At 36.4% G+C, this 23,492-nt stretch overlaps 1 protein-coding gene across 7 annotated transcripts in view; it reads left to right on the top strand.

The window, feature by feature from the left end:
* The window catches only part of COBLL1 (cordon-bleu WH2 repeat protein like 1), a 166,929-nt gene that overhangs the window by 83,789 nt on the left and 59,648 nt on the right, over positions 1 to 23,492 (top strand). For all 7 annotated transcript variants that reach the window (XM_065931669.1, XM_065931671.1, XM_065931668.1 and 4 more), the window contains one exon: positions 13,684 to 13,872. In XM_065931669.1, the coding sequence (XP_065787741.1) occupies positions 13,684 to 13,872 (189 nt within the window). The remainder of the gene's footprint in view (positions 1 to 13,683; positions 13,873 to 23,492) is intronic.

Here is a 23,492-nt window from a genome sequence, read left to right as displayed (position 1 = left end):
TATGGTCTGAGCTGTTTTAATTATAATTGAGATGTTTCTTGGATAATCAGTTTGTGTCTGAAGCTGTGTTTTGTATAGTCTACATATGGCTTATAATTCTTGAATATTTATTGGTCTTTTGTAACTGTGTTGATTTTAAGTGCCAGTGACTTCAAATAACGTTGAGGAATCTTGGCTTTAAACTATTTCCTTGTGCCTGTGGGAATTGGGAGGAATTATTACACTGAGTATGGACTGAGCATGCATGTAGTTACACTCTGTACTAGGAATACTAGGAAGAGGCTGTATTAGTTTTGTTGTAAATTCTTCATGTGAGTGACATACTGTACCAGGAATGGATGTGTATAGACTTGCCTGTAAATGTTCATAGTAGCATTATTTACAATAGTAAATGGAAAAAAGTAGAAACAATTCAGTATCCATCAGTTGGTAGATAAATAAATAAAACATTATATATTCATATAAAGGAGTCCTATCGGGTAATAAAGAGTAAAAAAGTACAGATAACATACTGCAACATGGGTGAACCTCAAGAAGCCAAACACAAAAGACACATATTGTATGATCTCATTTGTATGAGATGTCCAAAAAAGCAAGTGTATTGAGACAGAAAGTTGCTTAGCGATTGCATAGGACTTGAGATGTGTTAAAGTTAAGGCGAAGATATTAGAAAAAAAAATTATGTTTCTTGCTTACTTGTAGCACTTACTAGGACGGTTTGAGTAGAAGAAGCAATAAAGACTTTAAACATACCTTCTGTGATATTATTGTACTCAACAAAATTAACAATTCCCTTTGCATATCATCTAACACCCAGGTTTTGTTTAAATTTCTCTAATGTTCGCTTTGTCCAAATTGGATTCAGTTTCACACATTACTTTGGTGTTTATGTCACTTAAGTCTCTCATTCCATATCAGTTCTCAGCCCCCCATCCTTTCCCCCACATTGTCAGTTTGTTAGAGAAACTGGGTTGTAGGCTAGCCACATTCTAGATTTTGATAATTATTATGTTGATAACTATTAAACAGCTGAACTATTTGAGCATAATCAGAAAATGACTAATGTTTCATCCTTTTGAATTCTCTTGAGTTAGTTTTCCACAGAGCTGAGAGCAAGGGAGCTAGCATTTTAGAGTTTATAGCAACTGTCTGAGAAAGAGATTAGCAGTCTTTCAAAAATTAGCAGCTTTAGGTGTTCTAAGATTTTATTTATTCTGTTATATTGCTACATTTCTCCTGTTAATAAGATGGATGATAGACAGGGTGAAACTGCCAGTCATTCTCCCTGAGGAAAGTGAAAGGAACCAGTAGGTCATTGGCACAAAGACTCTCTGATAGAAATGCAAAAAACATTGGTCTGAGTTTGAAAATTGGGCTGATTAGTGAGGGGGTAATTGATGGAAGTCTTGGTAGACTTCTTGGGTTTTAATTCTTAATTTGTTGTATATGAAGTAATGTCTAGGTTGATCTTTTTAATGCTTTATTTTTCAAAAAAAAGAAGCTTTTAGATCAAATGCGTTCATGCTTATGTATGTGTGTGTAATTTGCCAACTATAGTGGTATTACATAGGAGCACAGGTAAGGATCTTTAATAGACATTTAAAAATGTGACCTGTGTTTCTTATTGAGAATGTTTCCCCTACATGCCTTTGTTTTAATAACATTTTTTTTAATGCCAGCATTTTCCCTTCTGTATTGATATAACAGATTTGTGTTATGAATATTGATATTTGCATTTTAAAAAATAGATCAAGTATTGGTTTTATTTGTATGTCTTTCATTTAGTCTATAAATGAGAGCCTCTTGGCTCAGTAAGATAGTCTATGAATGAGGTTCTGTGTAGGTAAGACTTCTTTAGTAATTAGCTATTAAATAGAACAATATGTATTGATGGAAATCATCATTATTCTTTCTAATACCTTTTCCTTTATTTTAGTCCAGTGGGTCTCAAACTGTAATGTGCTGGACCACTAGTATATAGTATTAGGACCCCATATTCAGATTCTATTTTAAAAAGTATAATGTGGGCCCTCTTAAGCAGATCTGTATCAAAAGCAAGTTCCATTAGATAATTCTAATGCTCATTGAATTTTGACACTCTCTACCTTAGATATAATTTTATTGTAAATGAAATTGTGTATAATTTTATTTTTAAATAGTTTGATTTGCAAAAATCAAATTGCAAAAATAATGCTGAGGTTTCCCTTTGCCTTCCCCCAAGCTTCCCTGATAACAGTATCTTACATAACCATAGTATGTTATCAAAATCAGGGAAGTGACTTTGGTACAATAATGCATTCTTTACTTTAAAAAATTTGTCTTGATTTATAATTCTATGAAATTTTCATACATGTGTAAATTTGTGAGGCATTCAACAAGCAGAATACAGTACTGTTGCATCACCACAAAGGAACTACCTTATATTACTCTTAATGGTTACACCCTGCCTCCAACCCTGGCAGCCAGTGATCTGTCTTCTATGACCATAAGTTTGTTACTTTGAGACTCATATAAATAGAACATACAGTACTTAACCTTTTGAGATTGGTTTTCCCCCCTCAGCATAATGCCCTTGAAATCGTCCGAGATGATGTGTATCAAGGCTTGTTTTTTATTGCTAAGTAGTATTCCATTGTGTGGATGCATCACAGTTTATTCATTCTCACGTTGGAGGACATTTGGAATGTTACCTGTTTGGGTTTGTTATGAAGAGAGCTGCAATAAACATTCATGTACAGGTTTTATGCAAACAAAAGTTTTCATTTCTCTCATGTCAATACCCAGGAGGAGATTGCTGGGTCAATGGTATGCATATGTTTAGTTTCATATTATGCTGCCAAACTCTTTCCTAAAGTGGCCATACCACTTTGCATTCACTTTGTTCAAGATATCTATGAAAGATCTAGTTTCTCTGCATTCTTGTCTGGAGTTGATATTATCAGTAGTTTTGATTTAGGTGGGCAGTGCTATCTCATCGTAGTTTTAATTTGCATTTCCCTAAATGAATAATAGTGTCAGACGTCTTTTCATGCGCCTCTTTGACATTCTTCCTCCTCTCTGGCGAAGTGTTCAAATCTTTTCCTATTTAATGATTGGATTCTTTGTTTTTTAACTATTGCATTTTGAAAACTATCTATATATTCTGAATGTGAGTTTTTGTTGGCTATGTGATTTAAAATAATTTCTCCTGGTCTGTGGCTTGTCTTTTCATCCTGTTAACTTGGTCTTTCACAGAGCAAAAGGCTTTAGTTTTTGATGAAGTTCAGTTAACTGATATTTTAAAAAATCTCCTGGATTGCATCTTTGTTGTCATGTCTGAGATCCTTTGGCCTAAGCCTTGGTCCCAAGGATTTTCTCCTATGTTTTGACCTGAACATTTTATATTTTACATTTAGATCCATTTTAGGTTAAGTTTTGTAAACTCTGAGACACTGTTTCTAAGTAGTTTTTCTAGTCAGTGTTTGACAAAGCTTATAGCTAGGAAACTTAACTTGAAAAATTCATTCCTAGGACTTTTCTTTATCAATATGCAGTGAATGTTATGCCTTTGAATATGGCTTGTGACAACAGACACCACTCCCAAACATAGATTTAAAACTTTAACAGAGACTAATGACTAAGTGCTGTTTAGTATTTACCAAAAAGTACATATTTGAGAGTAGATTATTGAGGTTTTGATTCGAAAGCATCTTATGCTCTCATTTTAGGGTTGGTTAGTCTACCAGTGTGCTTGCTTGGCTGACATATATATTCCTACTGTTTAATATGCATGTGTGCATATATTTTAATAATTATAATATCCACATTTAATCCACATTTAATGTTTTTCAGTTCCTTACCTAGCTTCATTTGGAAAATTAAGAAAACATTTCAACTAAGAACTCTTTTTTTTTTTTTTTTTTACACTTAATACTTTTAGGGTAGTTTTAGGTTTACAGCGAAGCTAAGCAGAAGATACAGATTTTCCATATAACCTTGCCCCTACACAGGCATTCTCCACCAGAATGGTACCCTTATCACAACTGACGAACCTACATGGATACATTATAATCACCTAAGTCTATAGCTTACATTAGTAATCACTTTTGATGTGCATTCTACAGATTTTTGTAAAGAAATTACTTTGGGCAGCGCTGGGTCTTTGCTGGGGCACGTGGGCTTTCTCTAGTTGCAGTGAGGAGGGGCTACTCTTCTTGCAGTGCACAGGCTTCGGTGGCTTCTCTTGTTATGGCTCACAGGCTCTAGGATTATGGGCTTAAGTGGTTGTGGTATATGGGCTTAACTGCCCCATGGCATGTGGAATCTTCCTGGGCCAGGGATTGAACCTATGTCCTCTGCATTGATAGATAGATTCTTATCCACTGTACCACCAGGAAAGTTCAATTCTACAGGTTTTGAGAAAAACATAATGACATGTATTCATCTCTACAGTATCACATAGAGTATTTTCACTACTCTAAAAATCTTTTGCATTCCACCTATTCATCTCTCACCAAAACACCTGACAACCACTGGTGTTTTTCATTTTTCCATATTTTTGCCTTTTCTAGAATGTAATATAGTTGGAAGTATACAATATACAGCCCTCTCAGACTGGCTCCTTGTGTTTAGTAATATACATTTAAGGCTCCTCCATGTTTTTTTCATGACTTAATAGTTCATTTCTTTTTTAGTGGAAAAAGTGAAATGATAGGGTAATATTTCATTGTCTGTATGTACCATAGTTTATTTATCCATTGACCTAACTGAAGAACATCTAGATTGCAAACTAAGAACATTTTAACTTCCTTTTAGGGGTAAATTTTTTTTTTTAATTTTAATATTTTGTTATTTCAGATAAGCTAGTCCATAAAACAATCCAATTGTGGATGATTTTTCTGCCTTAAATTTAGTAAGTAACCTCTTTTGAAAAAGTGGAAATATTAATATATAAGGCTTTTTATACTTATTAAGCCCAAGAAGCTTTGTGTAGTCTTCTCTACCCAGTGTTTTTGGATTTTTAAGTTGTATTGTCAATCACATTTTTATTCACCTTTTCAGACTAATTTTCATAAACTGCATCAACTTTTCAATGTACATTGCCTGCAAGGCAACAATATGAAATTCAAAGGAAGGTTTCAGTAAATGATGCTAAGCCCAGTTGCTACTGACACTTGTTACTGAGCAAAAGCCTAATGTACAAAGTGAATGGGGTAGCCAGTGAGCAATGGGTCATGGTTTTGGAGTTACAATTTATTTTGAAAAAAATTACCTACTAATCTCTATACTGTTTAAGAATTTAAGAAGATACTAATTTTTTTTCAAAAAGGAATAGCATTTGTTAAGGCATTATCTATGTAAAACATTTGCACAGTTCCTAGAACTAGATAAGCTTCAGTTAAGTTAGTTTTGTAGGGCCCATTTAGGATATCTTTGAAATTGTTTGCTTGGACTCATTTCATTTTTAAACTACTAGTGTCAAAGGACCTCATGCGGTATTTCTTTAATCTACCCAGATTCTTTCTATAGCACTGAAGGACACAGTGGGTGACCAATTAATGCGATGACTGTCTTTTGACTCACTGTTTACATTGCTTTCAAGTCTGTTTTTTCAACTTTGCTCATTTGTTTTGATGAATTTTGTATCTCCTCCATTGATATATTCTTTGCTATTAAAGGCTTTCCTCATTTCTCTTCTTGTTGATATTTGACTTTCTTAACTGTGCATAAAATAAACATCCCACATAAGATATTTAGAAAACCCTGAGACAAGCTGAAGTTGCAACAACATTTATGGGACAAATATGAGAAATTTAATATTTAATTTTTAATTTATAGATACATTTGCCTACTTTAATCTTTGTGTGATGGTTCCATATTATACATTCACATATATATGAAAATGTATCCATTTATATTTTATGTTTTTCTGTGTATAAATTGTAACTTAGTGAAAAATATCAAGGGAAATTTATGTTTTCTTTTCTTTCATAAGGAATTTCCTTCTCAGAGAAAAGGAAGCAAAAATATAACGATTTAAATTTGGAAAATTTATTACTAAACTTCAGGCTTACTTTTAAAATTTGTTACCTTCACTGAGACTAAGACCTTCTTGATTTACACAAACTTGATTGACCTAAATAGCAACCTTCAGGGGGTGTTTCAGACTCTGCAAAGTCCTTAGGGATGTAAATCATTAACTTTAAATGAATGCCTACTCTCTGTCAGGCATTATGCTAGACCTGTAGTTATCAAACGTGACTGCCCTTTCAAATCCCTTGGGGAGATTTAAAAAATCCTGGTAGCCAGTTAAATTGGAATTTCTGGGCATGGGACCCGGGCATTGGCATTTTATAAAACTCCTCAGGTGAGTTTATTCTGTTGTCAAATTTGAGTGCCACTGGGTGAAGATTGGGCTGAGATGTATGGGTATAGGAATTGGTACCCTTTTTGAGTGGTTAGAGAATACTTATATGACAAGGAAACACTAATATTGGATCTGATATCTGAAAGAGTTGAAGGCACATGTAGTTTGAAGTTCTGTAGTTAAAAGCATCTGGGGCAGAGGGAGTAGCTCTGCAAATCCTCAGATATGAAGTTAAGGAAAGACGGCCAGGCTGAGCTGCACTGTGAGCTGTAGCCAAGTATAGGAGTGGCTTCCCAGGGCTTTCCGCTGTGTCTCAGGCTGCAAAGAATCTGCCTGCAATGCAGGAGACCCCGGTTCCATCCCTGGGTTGGGAAGCTCCTCTGGAGAAGGGAATGGCAACCCATTCCAGTATTCTTGCCTGGAGAATTACATGGACAGAGAAGCCTGGCGGACTCCTATCCATGGGACCCCAAAGAGTTGGAAATGACTGAGCAACTATCATACACACAATCAGAGGGGAGCTCAGACGTTGACATGGGGTGGCTCAGTGATTTCTTAGACATTCAGTTACATCAGGGGTTCTGGGAGAGTTGTCAAAGGTGCATTGCAGGGCTCTACCCTCAGTGTTTCTGATTATTTAGGTTTAGAGTAGGGCCTGAGAGTTTGCATTTCTCACAAGATCCCAGCTGCCATTCTAAAATCACACTTTGAGAACCAGCAGGCTGGCTTATCTAGGGCTAGTAAATCAGGACAGGATTTGGTTTTATTTTCAACGCTTTGGGAGACCAGTGAAGGGTCAGAGATGAGATGTAATCTGATTTACATATTTAACAGATCCCTCTTGACCGCAGAGAATAGTAGATTTTAAGGGACAAGAGGAGATTTTAAAGGAACAAGAGGAAAAGGGGAGAGATCCGTGAGGAGGCTATTGGAGTAGTCCAAGCAAGAGATGATAGCTAAATTGCCAGGGTGTAGCAGAGAAGCTGGTGAAAAGTATACAGATTCAGGTTATGTTTTAGAGTTAAAAGCCCACGAGACTTGATAATGGATTGAAAATAGAACAGAATAGAGAAGAATCAAAATATGCCCAGAATTTTTGCTTGAGTTAACAAGGTGGTTAGTGTGGAGCCTTTTACACGGATGGGGCATCCTGGGGAAGGGTTGGATGAGAATTGGGGGAAGAGAGGAGAATCAAGAGTTTTGATTCTGAGATACCTTTGGGACTTTCCAGTGGAGAAGACCATGAAATTTGGGGGCATGTAAGTCAGAACTCAGTAAATATATCAGAGTTGGAGATGTGAATTTGAGGGATATCAACTTGTAAATGATGTGTAAAGCCATGGAGTTTATGAAATTACTTGGGGGTGAGGATTGTAGAAAGAGAAGACAAAGGGGGCAGACAAGAAACCCTGGGGTCGGCCCAATAGTTAGAAATCAGACAAGGAGATTTCTAAGGGCATTAAGGCTGAGGAGTGGCAGTAAAGAAGAAAACAGTAGATTGTGTTGTTACACAAAGAGATAAACGGAAGAGAATTCCAAGCAGAGGGGGGTTGGGCAACTGTGAAATGTGTCCTTATTGGAATTAAGGAGCTTACTCAAATGTGACTGAGACAAATAGATTTGAACACACAAAAGTGATTGGTGACCTTGACCAGAGAAATGTCTGCTAAGAGTCATAAAATGCCTTGGGTCTCCCCATGTTGCCTTTCATCACTGCTTATCTTGTAAAGCCACTTTGATATATTCACTTTGATTAGCTATAAGGCTCATCAAGAAAAGGCACTTAATTGCATTCCCTCAAGCACATAGCACAGTGTTATGTTCACCACTGGAACAGATTTTTGTTTAAAATAATCTTCCCTTGTCTCATTAAACCCAGGGAGACACACTAAGAAATTATTTTGAAGAACTGGTCTCTATCATTTCAATGAGTAAAACAATGTTTAAGCAATAATTTTACTGTGGCTTGTTATTTTTAGGGCTCGATTAATGGATTTTTGCCTTGACATAGAAAATATTTCTATCTTAAATATCTTTTCAGTATTGGAGAAGGAAATGGCGACCCACTCCGGTATTCTTGCCTGGAGAATCCCGTGGACAGAGGAGCCTGGTGGGCTGCCGTCTATGGGGTCGCACAGAGTCGGACACGACTGAAGCGACCTAGCAGCAGCAGCAGCTACCATCCTTGTATAAAATTTGCTGCTGTTACTGTTGAAAGTAGTGGCCTCTGAGGAGCAAAACAGTCAATCTAGGCCACTGGTGAAGAGGAGCTTAAGTGGAAATCCGTAGAGGGGAAAACTGGCTCAACCATCATTCTTCTTTAAAAGAGGTGTAGGGATTTCAATGGCAGTTATGGTACTGTAATTTTAATATATTAATAAAAACTAGCATTCATAAGCCGTAAATGATAGTTGTTATTACGTGTTGACATGTTACTCTCTTTACCAGAATTTCCTATGCTTAGATTATGCTAAAAACTTTATTTTTACTATACGTTGGCCTTGGGTGACATTTAACCTAATTTTGTTATCACTACAAAGCATCTCAACTAAAGCATTTAAAACATTGGGAAGTATGTGAGTAAGTGAAAGGCATTTAAAAAATTTTTGCTGGTGAGTAAAAGGTCAAGTAAGTTAACAAAGTCTTAAAGCTACTTAGGATTCAGGCCCAATCCAGGCCTCTGTGTGGTATTCCTTTCACTAGATTACAGGATATAGTGAGCAAACTTTAGATAGACATTCCTGAGTTTAATGCAACTGGATCGCAGTTGGGACCTAACACATAGATGAACCTACAGCCTCTACCTCCTATATACTACTTTTCTTTCACAAGCTGAGTCATTTTTCTTTTTTCTTTGAAGTATACCTTGATACCTGCCTTCTCACCCTCACAGAGGATTTTAGCTTGCTCTCATTGCTCTGAATTTTCAAGGTTACCTGTTAAATGTTTTTTTTCCTTTGTATTTGTTGTTTAATTACCTACACATTGCATCTTCCTTGTTGGATTTCTGATTCATTGTGGAAAGATCTTGGTTTGATTCTCAATATGCTTTATTATATATTATATGATATATATTGTTTTTATTATTACATAATAAATGTTATATATTTATATAACAATAATAATATTTATTATATATTTACATTTAATATGAATATATTAAATATTTTATTTATATATTAATTATATAATTTTATTATATATTTATTATATGAATGTTTTATTATAATCATAGGGAACACTGAGATGTTCTTAATAGATGTTCCATGTAAAATATATTTCAACAAATGCTTTGTTCTGCTTTTTCTATACAGAACATTAAAACTTAAAATTCATTGCAGTATGCAATAGACAAGGAAAATGTCACGAGGAATTGTGATTCAATCTGGAGCTCAAAGGATAGATAATATTTGTCAATGCAGGGAAAACAGGGAGGGCATTCAAACAGAGACCAGAAGGAGGAACACTTGGAGATGGAAAGGTACCTTCAAAGATGAAAGCAGGAGATAGGGAGGTGACTGTGGTAGAAGGCGGTGCCTATTAGACCTTCTATGGTACCACTTCTCTTGAAAGCCAGGTTCATTGTGCGCAAGGTTGTTCTTGATGCTCTACCTCTGTGCCTGTAGGGAGTTGGACTAGTCACCTGACCTTTCTCGTGAAACTCCTCTAAAGCCCTAAAGTTCTCAGTTATCCCTTGCTAATAAAACTACTGCATACTTTTCAATATTTATCTTCTTAAAAATAAAACATCATCAGTTTCTAAAATCCAGCACAGCTAATTCTGATGTACCTTAGTGGTGTGACTTTTTTCCTTCTCAATTATATGCTTAGGTACCTCATCTTATGGGAAGTATTCACAGAATTTATTCATTTAGCAATATGAGTGCCTGCTATGTAGCAGACATTGCTCTAGAGATTTCACATATTAACAATATTGCTGTGTGTGACCTTAGACAGTGGAAACAAGAACCTGTACTCATGGGGTTAATTACTAATGGAAGGAGAGGTGAGAAGTAAGCATGTTAGTTGCTGATAAGCCCTCAGACAAAAGTAAAGCAGAGAAATAGAGGTGTTATCTTAAGGTCAGGACAGACCTTAAAGAGGCCTGAGTATGAACCGTCCTGAATGTGTTCAAGGAAAAGGCAAGAGTCACAGCACTGGACTGCAGTGAGCCTGGGAAGAATGTGGGAGAGGAGCTTGGAGAGGCTAGGGTAAGGGTGGACAGATTATAACACTCTAGATCTTGTTTTAGGTGAGGTCAGAAGCCATCGAAGGGTGGGAACGGAAGCTCTGTGACCAGACTTAACATTTTCAGAGGACCACTCCAGCTGCTGTGTTGAGGATAGAGTGTAAAGTGACAGGGTAGGGAACGGGAAGACCAAGAGCAACTTGACCGGAGTTATTTAGTAGTCAAGGTTGTTGATGGATTCTGGGTCTATTTATAACATAGAGCTGGCAGAATTTGTCAATGAATTATTGGATTGGATGTGTATGAAAGAGGAGATCTGGAGCCCAAGCAACTGAAAGAATTATGACTTACTGAGATGGAAGTCCTAGAGAGGAAATTGTTTGGTTTGGAGGAGCTGCGATGAGGAATTGGAAGGTAAATTAAGTTGGAGATTCGTCAGTCGTCTGAGTCCAGATGTCAAGTAGGCATTGGATTTATAAATCTGGAGTCGAAGGGAAAGAGCCAAGCTGAATATTTGACATTTAAGATTTTCTTCATATAGATTTTGCAAAATTCTTGTTGTATTTACTATAATAATTTTTAAACTTTATTTTTGTTGCTACTGTAAAAGAAGTTTTCTCGTTCATTATACTTTAACTAGGTTTTGCTTATGTTTACATAGGCTATGTAACATGTTGGTGTGTTCACATTGTGCCAAGTCACCTTGTTGAATTCTCTTATTTATAAAAACTTCTTCATTGATTTACTGATTTCTCCTCTCCTTTGACTTCTCTGTGGAATTTTACCAAACTCTTCAAGTTTGGGAAGTACCACTTTTTTTCATGGTTTGATTTGCTTTTCCCTGCTAAAATATCAATTCTTGTCTTTTCCTATGAGTTTCTATTCATTCCCCAAACGCAACTCATGTTTCCCATCTGTCAAACATTTCCGGATTGCTACACAGGTTTCTCTTCCTATGAGCTTCAGCTATATCATCCGCATACCTGTACTAGAAGAGTCATCAAACTTTATTCTAATTTTGCATGTATCTATCAGTCCTTTTTGGGGTAGGAGAACTGGTTCTGTCTGTCACGGTCTTTACATCCCCAGTGTTTAGCTGAATCTGCTACATGATGATCAGTTACAGGGTAAATGTTTGTTGAATAGATGAGCAGTCGATTTTAATAGGTTAAAAAACATTTGGAAATTGGATAAAGTTGTTCTTCATAGAAATTTTATAAACTTGTATTTACTGAAATACTCCTAAAAATTCATTTTTGTCACTATTGTAAAAGAAATATTTTCTAAATATAACTTTGCAATTATACTCCTAAAAATTAAAGTTCTATTATTTTAGAAAATTAATGTAGGAACCTTGTTTCTGTTTTTTCATGATGCTGAATGCATAAAGGTGCTTAGGTTTGTGAGACATTAAGTTTTGAAAATACTGAATGACTGGATGTTACATATTTACTAACAGAGAAGCCCTTTTATCTTTACGGTTTTTGTTTTTGCCTAGGAATGAAAAGAGAGAGAAATTAAAATTTATATTTTTCTGGATAGAAAGCAGGAGTATTTTTTCTTTCAGAATCAGTCTGGGGATGGGAAAGAATCGGTGAAGGAAGTTAAGAGATGTGTTGTTATTTAGTCTCTAAGTCATGCCTGACTCTTTTGAGACCCCATGGACTGTAGCCCTCCAGGCTCCACTGTTCGTGGGATTCCCCACTCAGGATTGGAGTGGGTTGCCATTTCCTTCTCCAGGGAGTATTCCCCGATTCAGGGATTGATCCCGCATCTCCTGCTTGGCAGGTGGATTCTTTACCACTGAGCCACCAGGGAAGCCCATAATTAAGAGATACAGATCTCCCATTTTAAATAAGCCACAGGGATATAAAATATATTAATAGCACAAAAAATATGATCAGTAATATTATAATAACTTTGTATGGGGACAGATGGTTACTAGATTTAGGATCATTTCATAACATATGCAAACGTCAAATCACTATGTAGTACACCTGATACAATGTAATGTTATATGTCCGTTATCTTATCTGTCGACTACATTTCAATAAAAAAAGTAAAAAGTAACATTTTCAAAAGCTCTGATTTGCAGTACTTAGAAAATATATGCATGTACTTATAGTTATATGATGTTTATTTCCATGTCTCACTTTTTTCAACCCCTCAAATCATTGAATTGGTCTTGTGCAGAATGTCTACTACTATTTCTGTTATAAATCAGTTAAGGGGTTGTCCTGGTAAGTGACACTAAAACATATTTATTAGAATAATTACTTGTAACATTTTTTATTTGGGGGGCTTTCCTCATGGCTCAGTTGGTAAAGACTTCATCTGCAATGCTAGAGACCCAAGTTCTATCCCTGGGTCAGGAAAATCCCCTGGAAAAGGAAATGGCAACCACTCCAGTATTCTAGCCTGGAAAATTCCATATAATTTAACAAATAACCAATTGCAGTTCACTGTTCATTAGTAAGCCCAGTGGGAAATATAGCATACTTCTTTCTTACAGGGAGTAATAATTGTAAGCAGAGAGATGAAATTTTCCAGGGGGGGAAAAATGGAAAAAAAAAAATTACATTGTGCAATTTGTTGTATGTGCCATGTAAGATATGTGCCACCTCATATTGACGTAGGCGGTGGGAGGAGGGTGGTTGCAGCTAGATTTGGTAGCATAGGTAGAGTTTAATCTGGATAAAGATGCAGAATACACTACATTAGAAAAAAGCAGAATGAAAGACATGAAAGTAAGAGCTAGTAGGAGGTATGGAAATGAGATATTAGGACAGTAAGAATTTGATAATTCATTCCATCAAACAAAATGCAATACTTTTGCCTGCTGTAGTGAACACACATTAATTGAATTTAATGAAGGCCGATATCAAATCTCTTTGTTATCCTGTTTGTTTGTATTGCCAAGTAATGCAAGCATATTGTTGAAAACAAACAAATATGCTGATTTTTAAAAAGGCAAAAAAAATTTTAATTCTACCATCCCTAGTAAGCTAACAGGTGTAATATTTTAGTACATTTCTCCTGGATGTGAAAAAGCATACACACATTTTGTGTTTTTATTAAATGAGATCCTATTAGCAAGTTATTTTTAAAACATGTATAATTTATTCTTTGTGTTTTGTTTTTGTTTTAGGAGAAAACCAAAAGCCAAGGCTCCACTTCCTCCAGCTGAGACCAAATGCCTTGATGCCTCTTCAGTTGATGATTCTGTAGAATCTTCTGCTTTTATCATGGATCAGAAAGAGAACATGACAGATAAAGACATTGAACTCTTGGTTGTTCTACCTGGAGATATTATCAAATCTACTACTGTTAATGGCAGGTACGGTGGAGTGAGTGAAACACCAGGACTTCTCTTTCTTCTGTAATTGAAACCCTCTGTTTGGACTTCTTTTTTCTTTGACAGATATGTTATTCATCACTCAGTTTAGTTACCTATTAAAAAAAGAAGTAGATGATAAGAGGTATTAAAATTTTCCTGACAATGCTGTAAATATCAAATGCATGGATTCCATAACCCTGGTGAAGTGACTCTTGAAATTTGAAACTATTTTACATTTTGTTCATCATTTACTAAGTTTTTTTAAAAATAGTGTTTTCCAGAAGAATAGTCATCAGTTTTATTGATTTTCTACGTCAAACTTACAAAGCAAGCCAGAGAGCCATAAGAAAACTCCTGCCCTTTGCTTCCAAATTATTCTTTCTTTTTTAAGCTCCTTCTCCAAATTTGACTTGCAGAAGCTGTGTTAGCTACTCTTAAAAGGTACTCTCTTATTTATCCAAACAGATAAATCTGTCTTTAAAACTAGCAGGATTTTTTACATCATTGAATGATTTAATGAATTTATGAAAATGTAGATAAATTTAATAGAAACAGAAAATTAAACTTTAACCAGCAAGAAGGGAATATGTGATTTAGGCAACTGATATTTTTAATACCTGAATAAAAACTGGAAAAATGGAATGCAGCCAAGTGTAATTTTCCATTTCATTTTGAAAGTTGTTTGTTGTTCAAAAGTTGTTCAAAAGTTCATTTTGAAAGGAAAGTTACATGAGTTGTATACTTGGTCTTGTTCCACCTTTCACCTTTAACTACCTATTTGTTATCAGGGGTACTATTTTAGAAACTGAAGCTATTTTGACCTTTAGTTGCATGTGTATGTATATATATTTGTTTGTAGAATGAAAGAATAGGTAATCGATTGGGTATTGCATTTTTGTAATGTGGTTTTATCTAGAAAAATTCATTCAAGATACCTTACTTTTGAGATTTATCCTTAAGATTATGTACAACTTTATGAATTATTGAAAGTACATGAAAATAGAAAAGTTCAGCATTAGCCAACAATACATAGTATTGCTTATTAAATTCAAGTAAGTTTTACCTTGCCATTTGTTTTGTATTGAAAGTAGTTTTGGAGATGACACATTGAATCATGTTTTAGAGGTTGGGAACCCTGTGACTGACCTTGGTAGGCTTCCGCCTCTTCTGGGTGAAGAAGGCATCTTGTGAGTTAGAGACAATGGTCATTGTATCATCTTTAACCCTTGAAATCACACCATTACCCTGGTTTGAAAATAATGATTTTAGTGGATGTGGCTTGGGTAATGTAAAGGCAATTCCTCTTATGTTCCCTGAATTCAAGGTAATTTTTTAAGTTAGTTACTTTTCCTAGTTCTTCACTAATGCTGACAGATAACAGTGGTTTCATCAGTACTCAAAATTTCTTCTTGAATGTACCAGTCACCTGTTTATATTGCCATCTTCTCTACTAATAAGCCCTCTGGGTTCTTTGGATTTTTTTTTTTTTTTTAACCTCAATGACTTCAGTATTAGAATCACAGGTTTCCTCTCTATCCTGTAACCCATTGTAATTGCTTCAGATTTTCCCACCTGCTACACCAAGCTAACTTCCTTCTGTTTCCTTAACTCTGGAAAACTGTGTCCATAGTCTACTTCCCCTGTCCAAGTGGACAGTGGTATCTTATTACTTTGAAACTGTTTCAAAAGTGAGATCTTAGGGTTTCCACTTAAACACAGTTTTTTTGAATCTAGCTTATCCACTTTTTAAATTGGAGTTTTCTTCATCCTCCTTAAGTCTAATTGATGTCTCTTCCAATTGCTGCATGTTTTTTTCATATTTGACTTGAATTCTTCATTGGTCATATCTACTACATTTGTACTTACAAGGACCCTAAATTTTCTGCACCCATTTGACCTTCTAGCCTGTTTGCCTTGCAGGTTCCTAAACCGGAGTAATTTTCCACCAGTCAGCTTTTTGTTTCTGGGCTGCCAACTATTGTTGAATTGCTTCAGTTTTCTTATCTATAAAAATGTTTTATAACTGAATTGTTTTGGGGATTAAATGAAATACTATCAGTACCTGGCACATTATGGCCTCCTCCATTTTCTATTGAGAACTGTTTTTCTTAACTCTGGGCTCTCTCCATTCATTCTCCACCCTCAGGGTAATCTGACTAAAACACCCCTCTGTTTGTGGCACTCCCTATGATAAAAGACTGCGGGAATGGCAATTCAACCCCAAAGTGAGGAAGTCCAAGCTACTAAGCCTGGACATGAGGTGCCCTGCCTAACTTCTCTGAAGTTAGGCAGGCTTTCCTTCACTTACTCCCCTCTGAATAGCTTCAGCTTTAGCCACACGGCTCTTTTCTTCTACAGATACTCTGCTTTTTCCACTCTCACATTTTTTTAAAAAGCCTTTCCATCTTGAGTACCATACCAGCCACATTTATCCAGTTAATATAGCTCAAGTGACACTTCTTATATAAAGGCTCCCTGGTCTCCCAAGAAAGAACTCTTTACCTCTAACTTCCAAACTCTTCTGACACTTGATACCATTGATGGTTATCATACAATATCTCAGGCTGCAATTTGTATGTGTGTCTTATCTTCTCAAACAAACCAAAACATCCATGCAGGCCTCATGACTTTTCTTCTTAGTTCTTATCATAGTTTCTTTTTTCTTTCTTTTTCTTCTTACTTTTTTTTTTTTTTTTTTTTACAGTTTCTTGCAGTGTAGTAGACATTTAGTAAATTCAGATGTTGTCTCCTTAAATCTTATGTGCTGACTGAGGTAACAAATCTTGTGTCTTGAAGAGGTATTTGGATGGGCCTCAGTAGCTTTCCCAGAATCTCTTAAATAAAGATATTTTCTCAGATAGACAGCAAGGCAAGAATGCCCCAAATTCTGATTGCTTTTTAAATTTTCTTTGGGGCTGAAAAACTTTTCTGAGAGTAGAATTTGTTTTATATCAGTATTTTTATGAGGGAGTTTGATTTTAGAATTTGTTCTAATAGTTTTATCACTCAGAGATGACTCAAGTTGAAAACACTATGACTGATTTTTTATATTAATTCTTTATGATTAAAAGTGATTGTGCAGTTCTGAATATTTGAGGAGTATGATTCTGGACATCTAGGAGTGATTCCAAATATTTTAGAGGGCAGTTCAGGCTATCTTGAGTATGATTTGGGATATTTTGAAGGTTGCAGCAATTGCTGGCCCATTGTTTAAAAAAAAAAAACTCAATGATTAACAATAACAAGAAAAACAAAAATGTAATTATAGAAAAAAAAATTCTGAAAAATGTTAGCTACCTAAAATGCAGAGCCATGGTATAGACAATTTAAATTTCTTCCTGGCTTTGTTACCATAAATGGAATAAAACAATTTTCAACAAAACGATTCAGGGATTTAGTGGAAGAGTATACAATGGAAGAGTATTTTAATTAAATTACGTAATTTAAATTACATAATTAAGGGCATAAAGTTTTCTTACCAATTAATAAATCAAAGTTTGTTATGTCACTATGAAGGGGCTCTCTAATATAATATTTTTAATATTTTGAGGCCATTTCTTCTTAATTTGCCTAAATATTCTTTGTATTGTATATTTCAATGGTGTTACTTATATATATTTCCTTTGAAGAATAACATCAATATGAGCCTGAAATAAATATTTAGAAACTTATGCTTCATTTAACTTTTCAGAAAAATTGTGCTTCTCAAAATGTTTTCTTGGGAAAGTTCTTTAGAAAGTTCCCCTTTGTTCTCATGCAGCACATGCAGAGGTATGCTCAAAAAGTCCCATTTTTGAGATTGTAACACACAGCATTATCTTAGAATACACTTGTTTGTACATTGATTTTTCATTGAAGAGCTTATTCAGATTAGGGAACACAATAAAGTTGCAGATGGTAATAGACTTATGCTCAAGGGCAAACTAAAAACTTGTTATCCTGAATCAGGAGCTATCTGTACAGGCTTACCAACCTTTTGGTATCAGAGCTTAGTGATATTGCCTCTTTAGTGACCAAAAGTCACCCAATGTCTGTCATCTTGCCTTTGTGATCCTTCACTTATGTCGAAGATAGCTGAGTGGCAGCATGAAAACTCTGGGCATTTCTGTTTGTCCTGTTGTTACAGATGATTGGATTGAAGGAAGGAAGTACAGGTATATGTGTATGTATATGTATGTGTGTGTGTGTGTATATATGCATGCATATAAACATACATACAGATATATATATCTCTGCGTGTGTGTGCAGGTCAAGGAAACAATCTTTTTCACCAGGCAAAGCAGCTCTGGGCCTTGCTAAAAGTGAACATTAAAGAATATTGTTGTTAGAGGCAAGCTTCGCAGGGGCTAAAATGCTCCTCAGAAAATGCCATGCTATGCAATAGCATATGTGGTGGTATCTACTAGTGCTTGGGAGAAGTTAATTTTTAATGAAAATGAGCGTATAGGTTAAACTCTGATAGATACTATAGTGAAAAAGGAAATATGCGGGTATGTTTGTACGTCCCTCTAAGTCCTTCTCATTCTCATTGAATAAATATTTTTCCCTTTTCCTCTGGGGACATTTTAAAAGCAGTTTTAATTTGGAAATTTGATAAAAGATTGATATTAACTCTCTTTGTTGGCCTACAGGGAGAGCACTCTATGTTAGCCTATTCTTTCTCCTGTAATTTGTGATATTTTACATCCTGAATACCATAAATAGGGACTTGTTTTGATATGAGCAAATCTTAGAATATCAGGAGTGAAAACATAAATAAAGAAAGCATGGAACTTGACGTTAGAAGTCTTGGGCTCTACAGTTTATTCCATAACTTGCTATGTGACCTCAAGCAAGTCACCTCATATCTCTGACCTTTATGAGCAGGGTTTTGACTGGTGGGTCAGAGAACTAACTCAGGAGTGTTTTCCGTGAACTGCAGTGCCACCTACTGGAAGAAAATAGAACTATAAAAAATAACAAGATTTTACTGAACTAATGTGGGTCAGTTTTTACCCGCCCCCCCCCCCCCAAACCAGTAATACAGCAAGTGGTGTGGATCTCAGAAGAACTTTAGAATTTCAGAATCAGTCTTATATTTACTGAAAAATGTCTAGTGACAGATGTGTAGTAAATACATTATATGATAGGGCGATAGATTTCAAAAACACCACTGAAAATCTGTTGCATGGCACAACCACATTGAACTCCATTTGTTGTTCATGGCTTCTGGTCCCATCACCTTATGGCAAAGAGATGGGGAAACAATGGAAGCAGTAAGAGACTTTATTGTTTTGGGCTCCAAAATCACTGCAAATTGTGACTGCAGCCATGAAATTAAAAGACGCTTGCTCCTTGGAAGAAAAGTTATGACCAACCTCGACAGCATATTAAAAAGCAGAGACATTACTTTGCCAACAGAGGTCCATCTAGTTAAGGCTATGGTTTTTCCAGTGGTCATGTATGGATGTGAGAGTTGGACTATAAAGAAAGCTGAGTGCTGAAGAATTGATCCTTTTGAACTGTGGTGCTGGAGAAGACTCTTAAGAGTCCCTTGGACTGCAAGCAGATCCAACCAGTCCATCCTGAATTCATCCAATCAGTCCTGAATATGTATTGGAAGGACTGATTCTGAAGCTGAAACCCTAATACTTTGGCCACCTGATGCGAAGAACCGATTCATTGGTAAAGACCCTGGTACTGGGAAAGATTGAAGGCAGGAGGAGTAGGGGACACAGAGGATGAGATGGTTGAGTGGCATCCCCGACTTGATGGACTTGAGTTTGAATAGGCTCTGGGAGTTGGTGATGGACAGGGAATCCTGGGTGCTGTACTAACTCATGTCCACTGAGTCGGTGATGCCGTCCACAACTGTCTTATCCTCTATCACCCCTTTCTCCTCTTGCCCTCGATCTTTCCCAGCATCAGGGTCATTTCCATTGGGCTCCATAAGAAAGCTCTAAATTTTGATTTAGATACTTATTCAACTACACCTGCTAAATAGAAGTTGGAATTTTAACTGTTAAATTATTTAAGTGTAACAGCCCTGCCTGAGTTTTTAGCTAGTTTGAATCCTGTACTGCCCCCCACAGCCCTGAGCCAGGCAGCATATAAGCATCTGTTGGCTGATGGCTCACCTGGTTGTTAGGGTGACTGAATACTAACAATAACACCCTCCAGGTGTGGTTCCTAGAAGGGCCAGCCTCATCCCTTTCCTTTCCTGGAATCTACACCTTGCAACAATGACCTTTAATTTTATTTTTAATTTTTTATGACTCTACTCTAAATGCAGCGGTGGTGATTGGTTTGCTCCTTAAGTTGTGTCTGACTCTTGCAACCCCATAGACTGTAGCCCATCAGGCTCCTCTGTCCATGAAATTTCCCAGGCAAGCATACTGGAGCAGGTAACCATTTCCTTCTCCAGGGGATCTTCCCAACCCAGGGATCGAACAGTGTGGGTCTCCTGCATTGCAGGCAGATTCTTTACCAACTGAGCCCAGGGAAGCCTGATAAATGCAGTGGTTGGGAATTATTATAGAAAGTGGGAAAATACAGACAAGCCAGAAAAAAAAAAAATACTTAAAACACCATGTTATGATTAAGGAGACCAGTTACAACTATTAACATTGTGGTATATAACCTTTAACTATTGCATAATTTGGTAAACACTCTCAACTTTGAGATGAAGTTTCTTGTTTTATGTACCTGATCCACTTCATTTCAGGCACATGGACATTCCTGAACTCATTCTGAACTAGGTGGGTTAGCTTCATTCCTGAACTCTTTATTGAATGAGGTGGGTTATCGTAAGATAAACATCAGTAACAATGGAGAATGTCCTAAAAGTTCCTATACTGTCATCAGTAAGTTTAATTGGGTTGTTGGTATACATTTGTAAGGGACAGCTGGAACCAATTCAACTCAACTCAGTTTTGAGGATTTATTGAGAATGAGTAAAATACACCTTATTAGATACTAGGGTAGATTTAAGGAATCTTATTAAGAAAGAATCTTACTCATTGTGCTCAACCCCTTATCAGATGCTTGAAAGCCATCTGGTCATAAAAAGTACTTTGATCATGCATCCTCATTTTCTTATGACAGTCCCTGTTTGTACCTATTAGCCCAGAGTAATTACTAACCCCCTTTCATTCTCACGTGTCCAGATTGGATCAGTTACATAGCAACCCTATTGGTAAGTGACTTGTTTAAGCACTGCTAGGATTTGGAAATTCACCTAGGTAGTTGTTGGAGCTGATCTGAAAGCTCTTTGGTGAATCCTGACTTTCATTTTTAATACCTAAGTGGATCTTTAAAGTCTCAAAGCAGAAGTCTTCTTTTATCTAGCAGGTAATAAAACTAGGACAAGATTACCCTTCATATGTCCCATGAATGCAGGAAGGGTCATTGGAGGATTTCAGGGAGTTATTTAGTGATGCCATCAATCTTTGAAGTAAAGCTGCAGTAGATAGCAGGTAACCTGTTACAAGCCATCTGCTCTGAGTCTTGCATGTGATCCTGAGGCTAAAGTGTAGCTGGATTAGGAGTCAGGACATTTTCACTCTGACTGCAGCCAATTCTATTTATGATCTTCATAATCTGTTTATGTCACTTTTCTAACCACAGTTTCTTCATTCATAAAGTGGAAGTACCTTTTGCGGTGGTTGTGAACTCAAAGGAGATACTAGATTTGAAATTAATACAGAGGATTGTTATTTCAAAATGGAGTGGGAAATCTCATAGGGATTTCTTCTGGTTCAAAGAAGAGTTTCTTTTTTTTTAAGTTTTTTTTTTTTTTTAAGTCCACTCTCTAGAAAGTCATTATTTTACAAGATTTAAAAAAAAAATCTGTAAATAATAGTGCAAAACAGACTTTGTTAAATAATAAGCCAAAATTCAAAGTAATATGGTGATATAGAGGAGGAAAAGACTGTTTCTTGTTTGAATGAGGAAGTGGTGATCAAATTCAGCCAATCCTATTCAACTTTCAGTTATTTGGCTTGGGCTTCGGGTGGATTGCTGGCATGTGCTCCCACCTTAGCAAATAGGAAAACAAGTGTCCTTACTATGGTGATCACATGCTTAAACCTTTCAGCCAATGGTTGTTAGGTACATCCGCTTAGGATAATTACCATCAAACTAAAATTGTTGTTTTTGGTAGAAGTAACTTGGCATCCAGGTAGGTAATTCTAAACTATACTCAAGAGTCACGAAGTGACTAGTTAATCCCCAAAGCAGTCCCACTGTGTGCAGGGCCTGCATAAAAGTTAGTATCCTGCTTTTCTTGTGTTACAACTCCTTTAAGGTAGAACCAGATGGTCAGTAATTCCCACCCTCAGAATTGGCTAGGTCAGGGTAATCTCTTCTGTGCTTTTAGGGCCAAATGCTGAGCCTTTAATTAAATACCTCAAGCAGTCGAACTGATCTGAGGCTGATTTTGGAAAAAGTCTTAGTTCAACTTAATGCTTATACCCCACTTCTATGTTAAGTGTACTGTCTTTAGATGCACCAAGGCTACTAGTCAAGTTTGTTAATTAAAAAACAAAAATCAGAACCGCTTTCTCACCTCTGTTTTTTTATAAGCATGTGAGTCTCCTTTTGACAGTTTCACCTTTTCAGGCATCAGACACTGAACAGCTGTCTCAAGTGCATATTGTCTGCTGTGTGTTTGAGCTCAGGGATATTTAAGCAGAATTACCTAAGAGAGAAATAATCATTGGCTCCTATGAATTCCTCATTCAGTGACGCTGACCTGTGCTGTATTTGGTCCTGGAAAGAAAGTCTCCTAAGAGGTTGACTTGCTAGAGAGGAGGTCACACTTAGGTATAGGAGCACCCAGATAACATCTTGAGATCACTCTGCTCTTCTAGGTCTCTGAAAGATTGACCTGAACCCTTGTTTCATAAATACCCTTTATAATATTATTGTAAATTCCCAACGGTTTGTGTTCTTGAAGCCTCTGACTTGGACTTTATGTCTTAACTTTGGATTCTTATTTTTCAGTCCCTTACTTTTTGAAATGTCCTTTCTGTCCTTGATTTAACCACTCTCAAAGCTACCAGGACCATTACAATGGTTTGTGGGTCACTGGGGAGACGTTAGTAAGCATATCACATACCAAATCACTTCAATGAGCATTTCAGACCTTCTGTGGGCTCCTTTTAGCAACATTGTCACTTGGTAGTGTCTCCCTCAATCCTGGCCTCTTCCCACTGGCTAGCTTCTCTCTCTCTCTCTCTCTTTTTTTTTTTTTTAATATAATTTATTTATTTGATTGCTCTGGGTCTTAGTTGCAGCACCTGGGATCTTAGGTATTCATTGCGGCATACAGGATCTTTGGTTGCAGCAAGTGGGATCTGTTTCCCTGGCCAGGGATTGAACCCGTACCCCTTGCATTGGGAACGCGGCATCCTAGCCACTGGACCACCAGGCAAATCCGGTCTCCTCTTTCTGTCTCTTGTGCCATTATACCCTTTCTTCCCACATTAGATTTAATCCTTTCACCACCTTATGAAATACATCTGAAATCTGACTAATGTAAACCACCAGCATCTCACGCCTAAATTTTTGCAGTAGCTTTGTCACTGCTCCCCCAGACCACTGTGAATACAGCAATCAGAATATAATCCTTTAAAAGTGTA

This window comes from Muntiacus reevesi, chromosome 3 (genome assembly GCF_963930625.1).
Source record: "Muntiacus reevesi chromosome 3, mMunRee1.1, whole genome shotgun sequence".
Lineage (NCBI taxonomy): Eukaryota > Metazoa > Chordata > Mammalia > Artiodactyla > Cervidae > Muntiacus > Muntiacus reevesi.
Note: the sequence above shows the minus strand (reverse complement) of the source record. Positions and strands in the feature narration are given on the sequence as shown.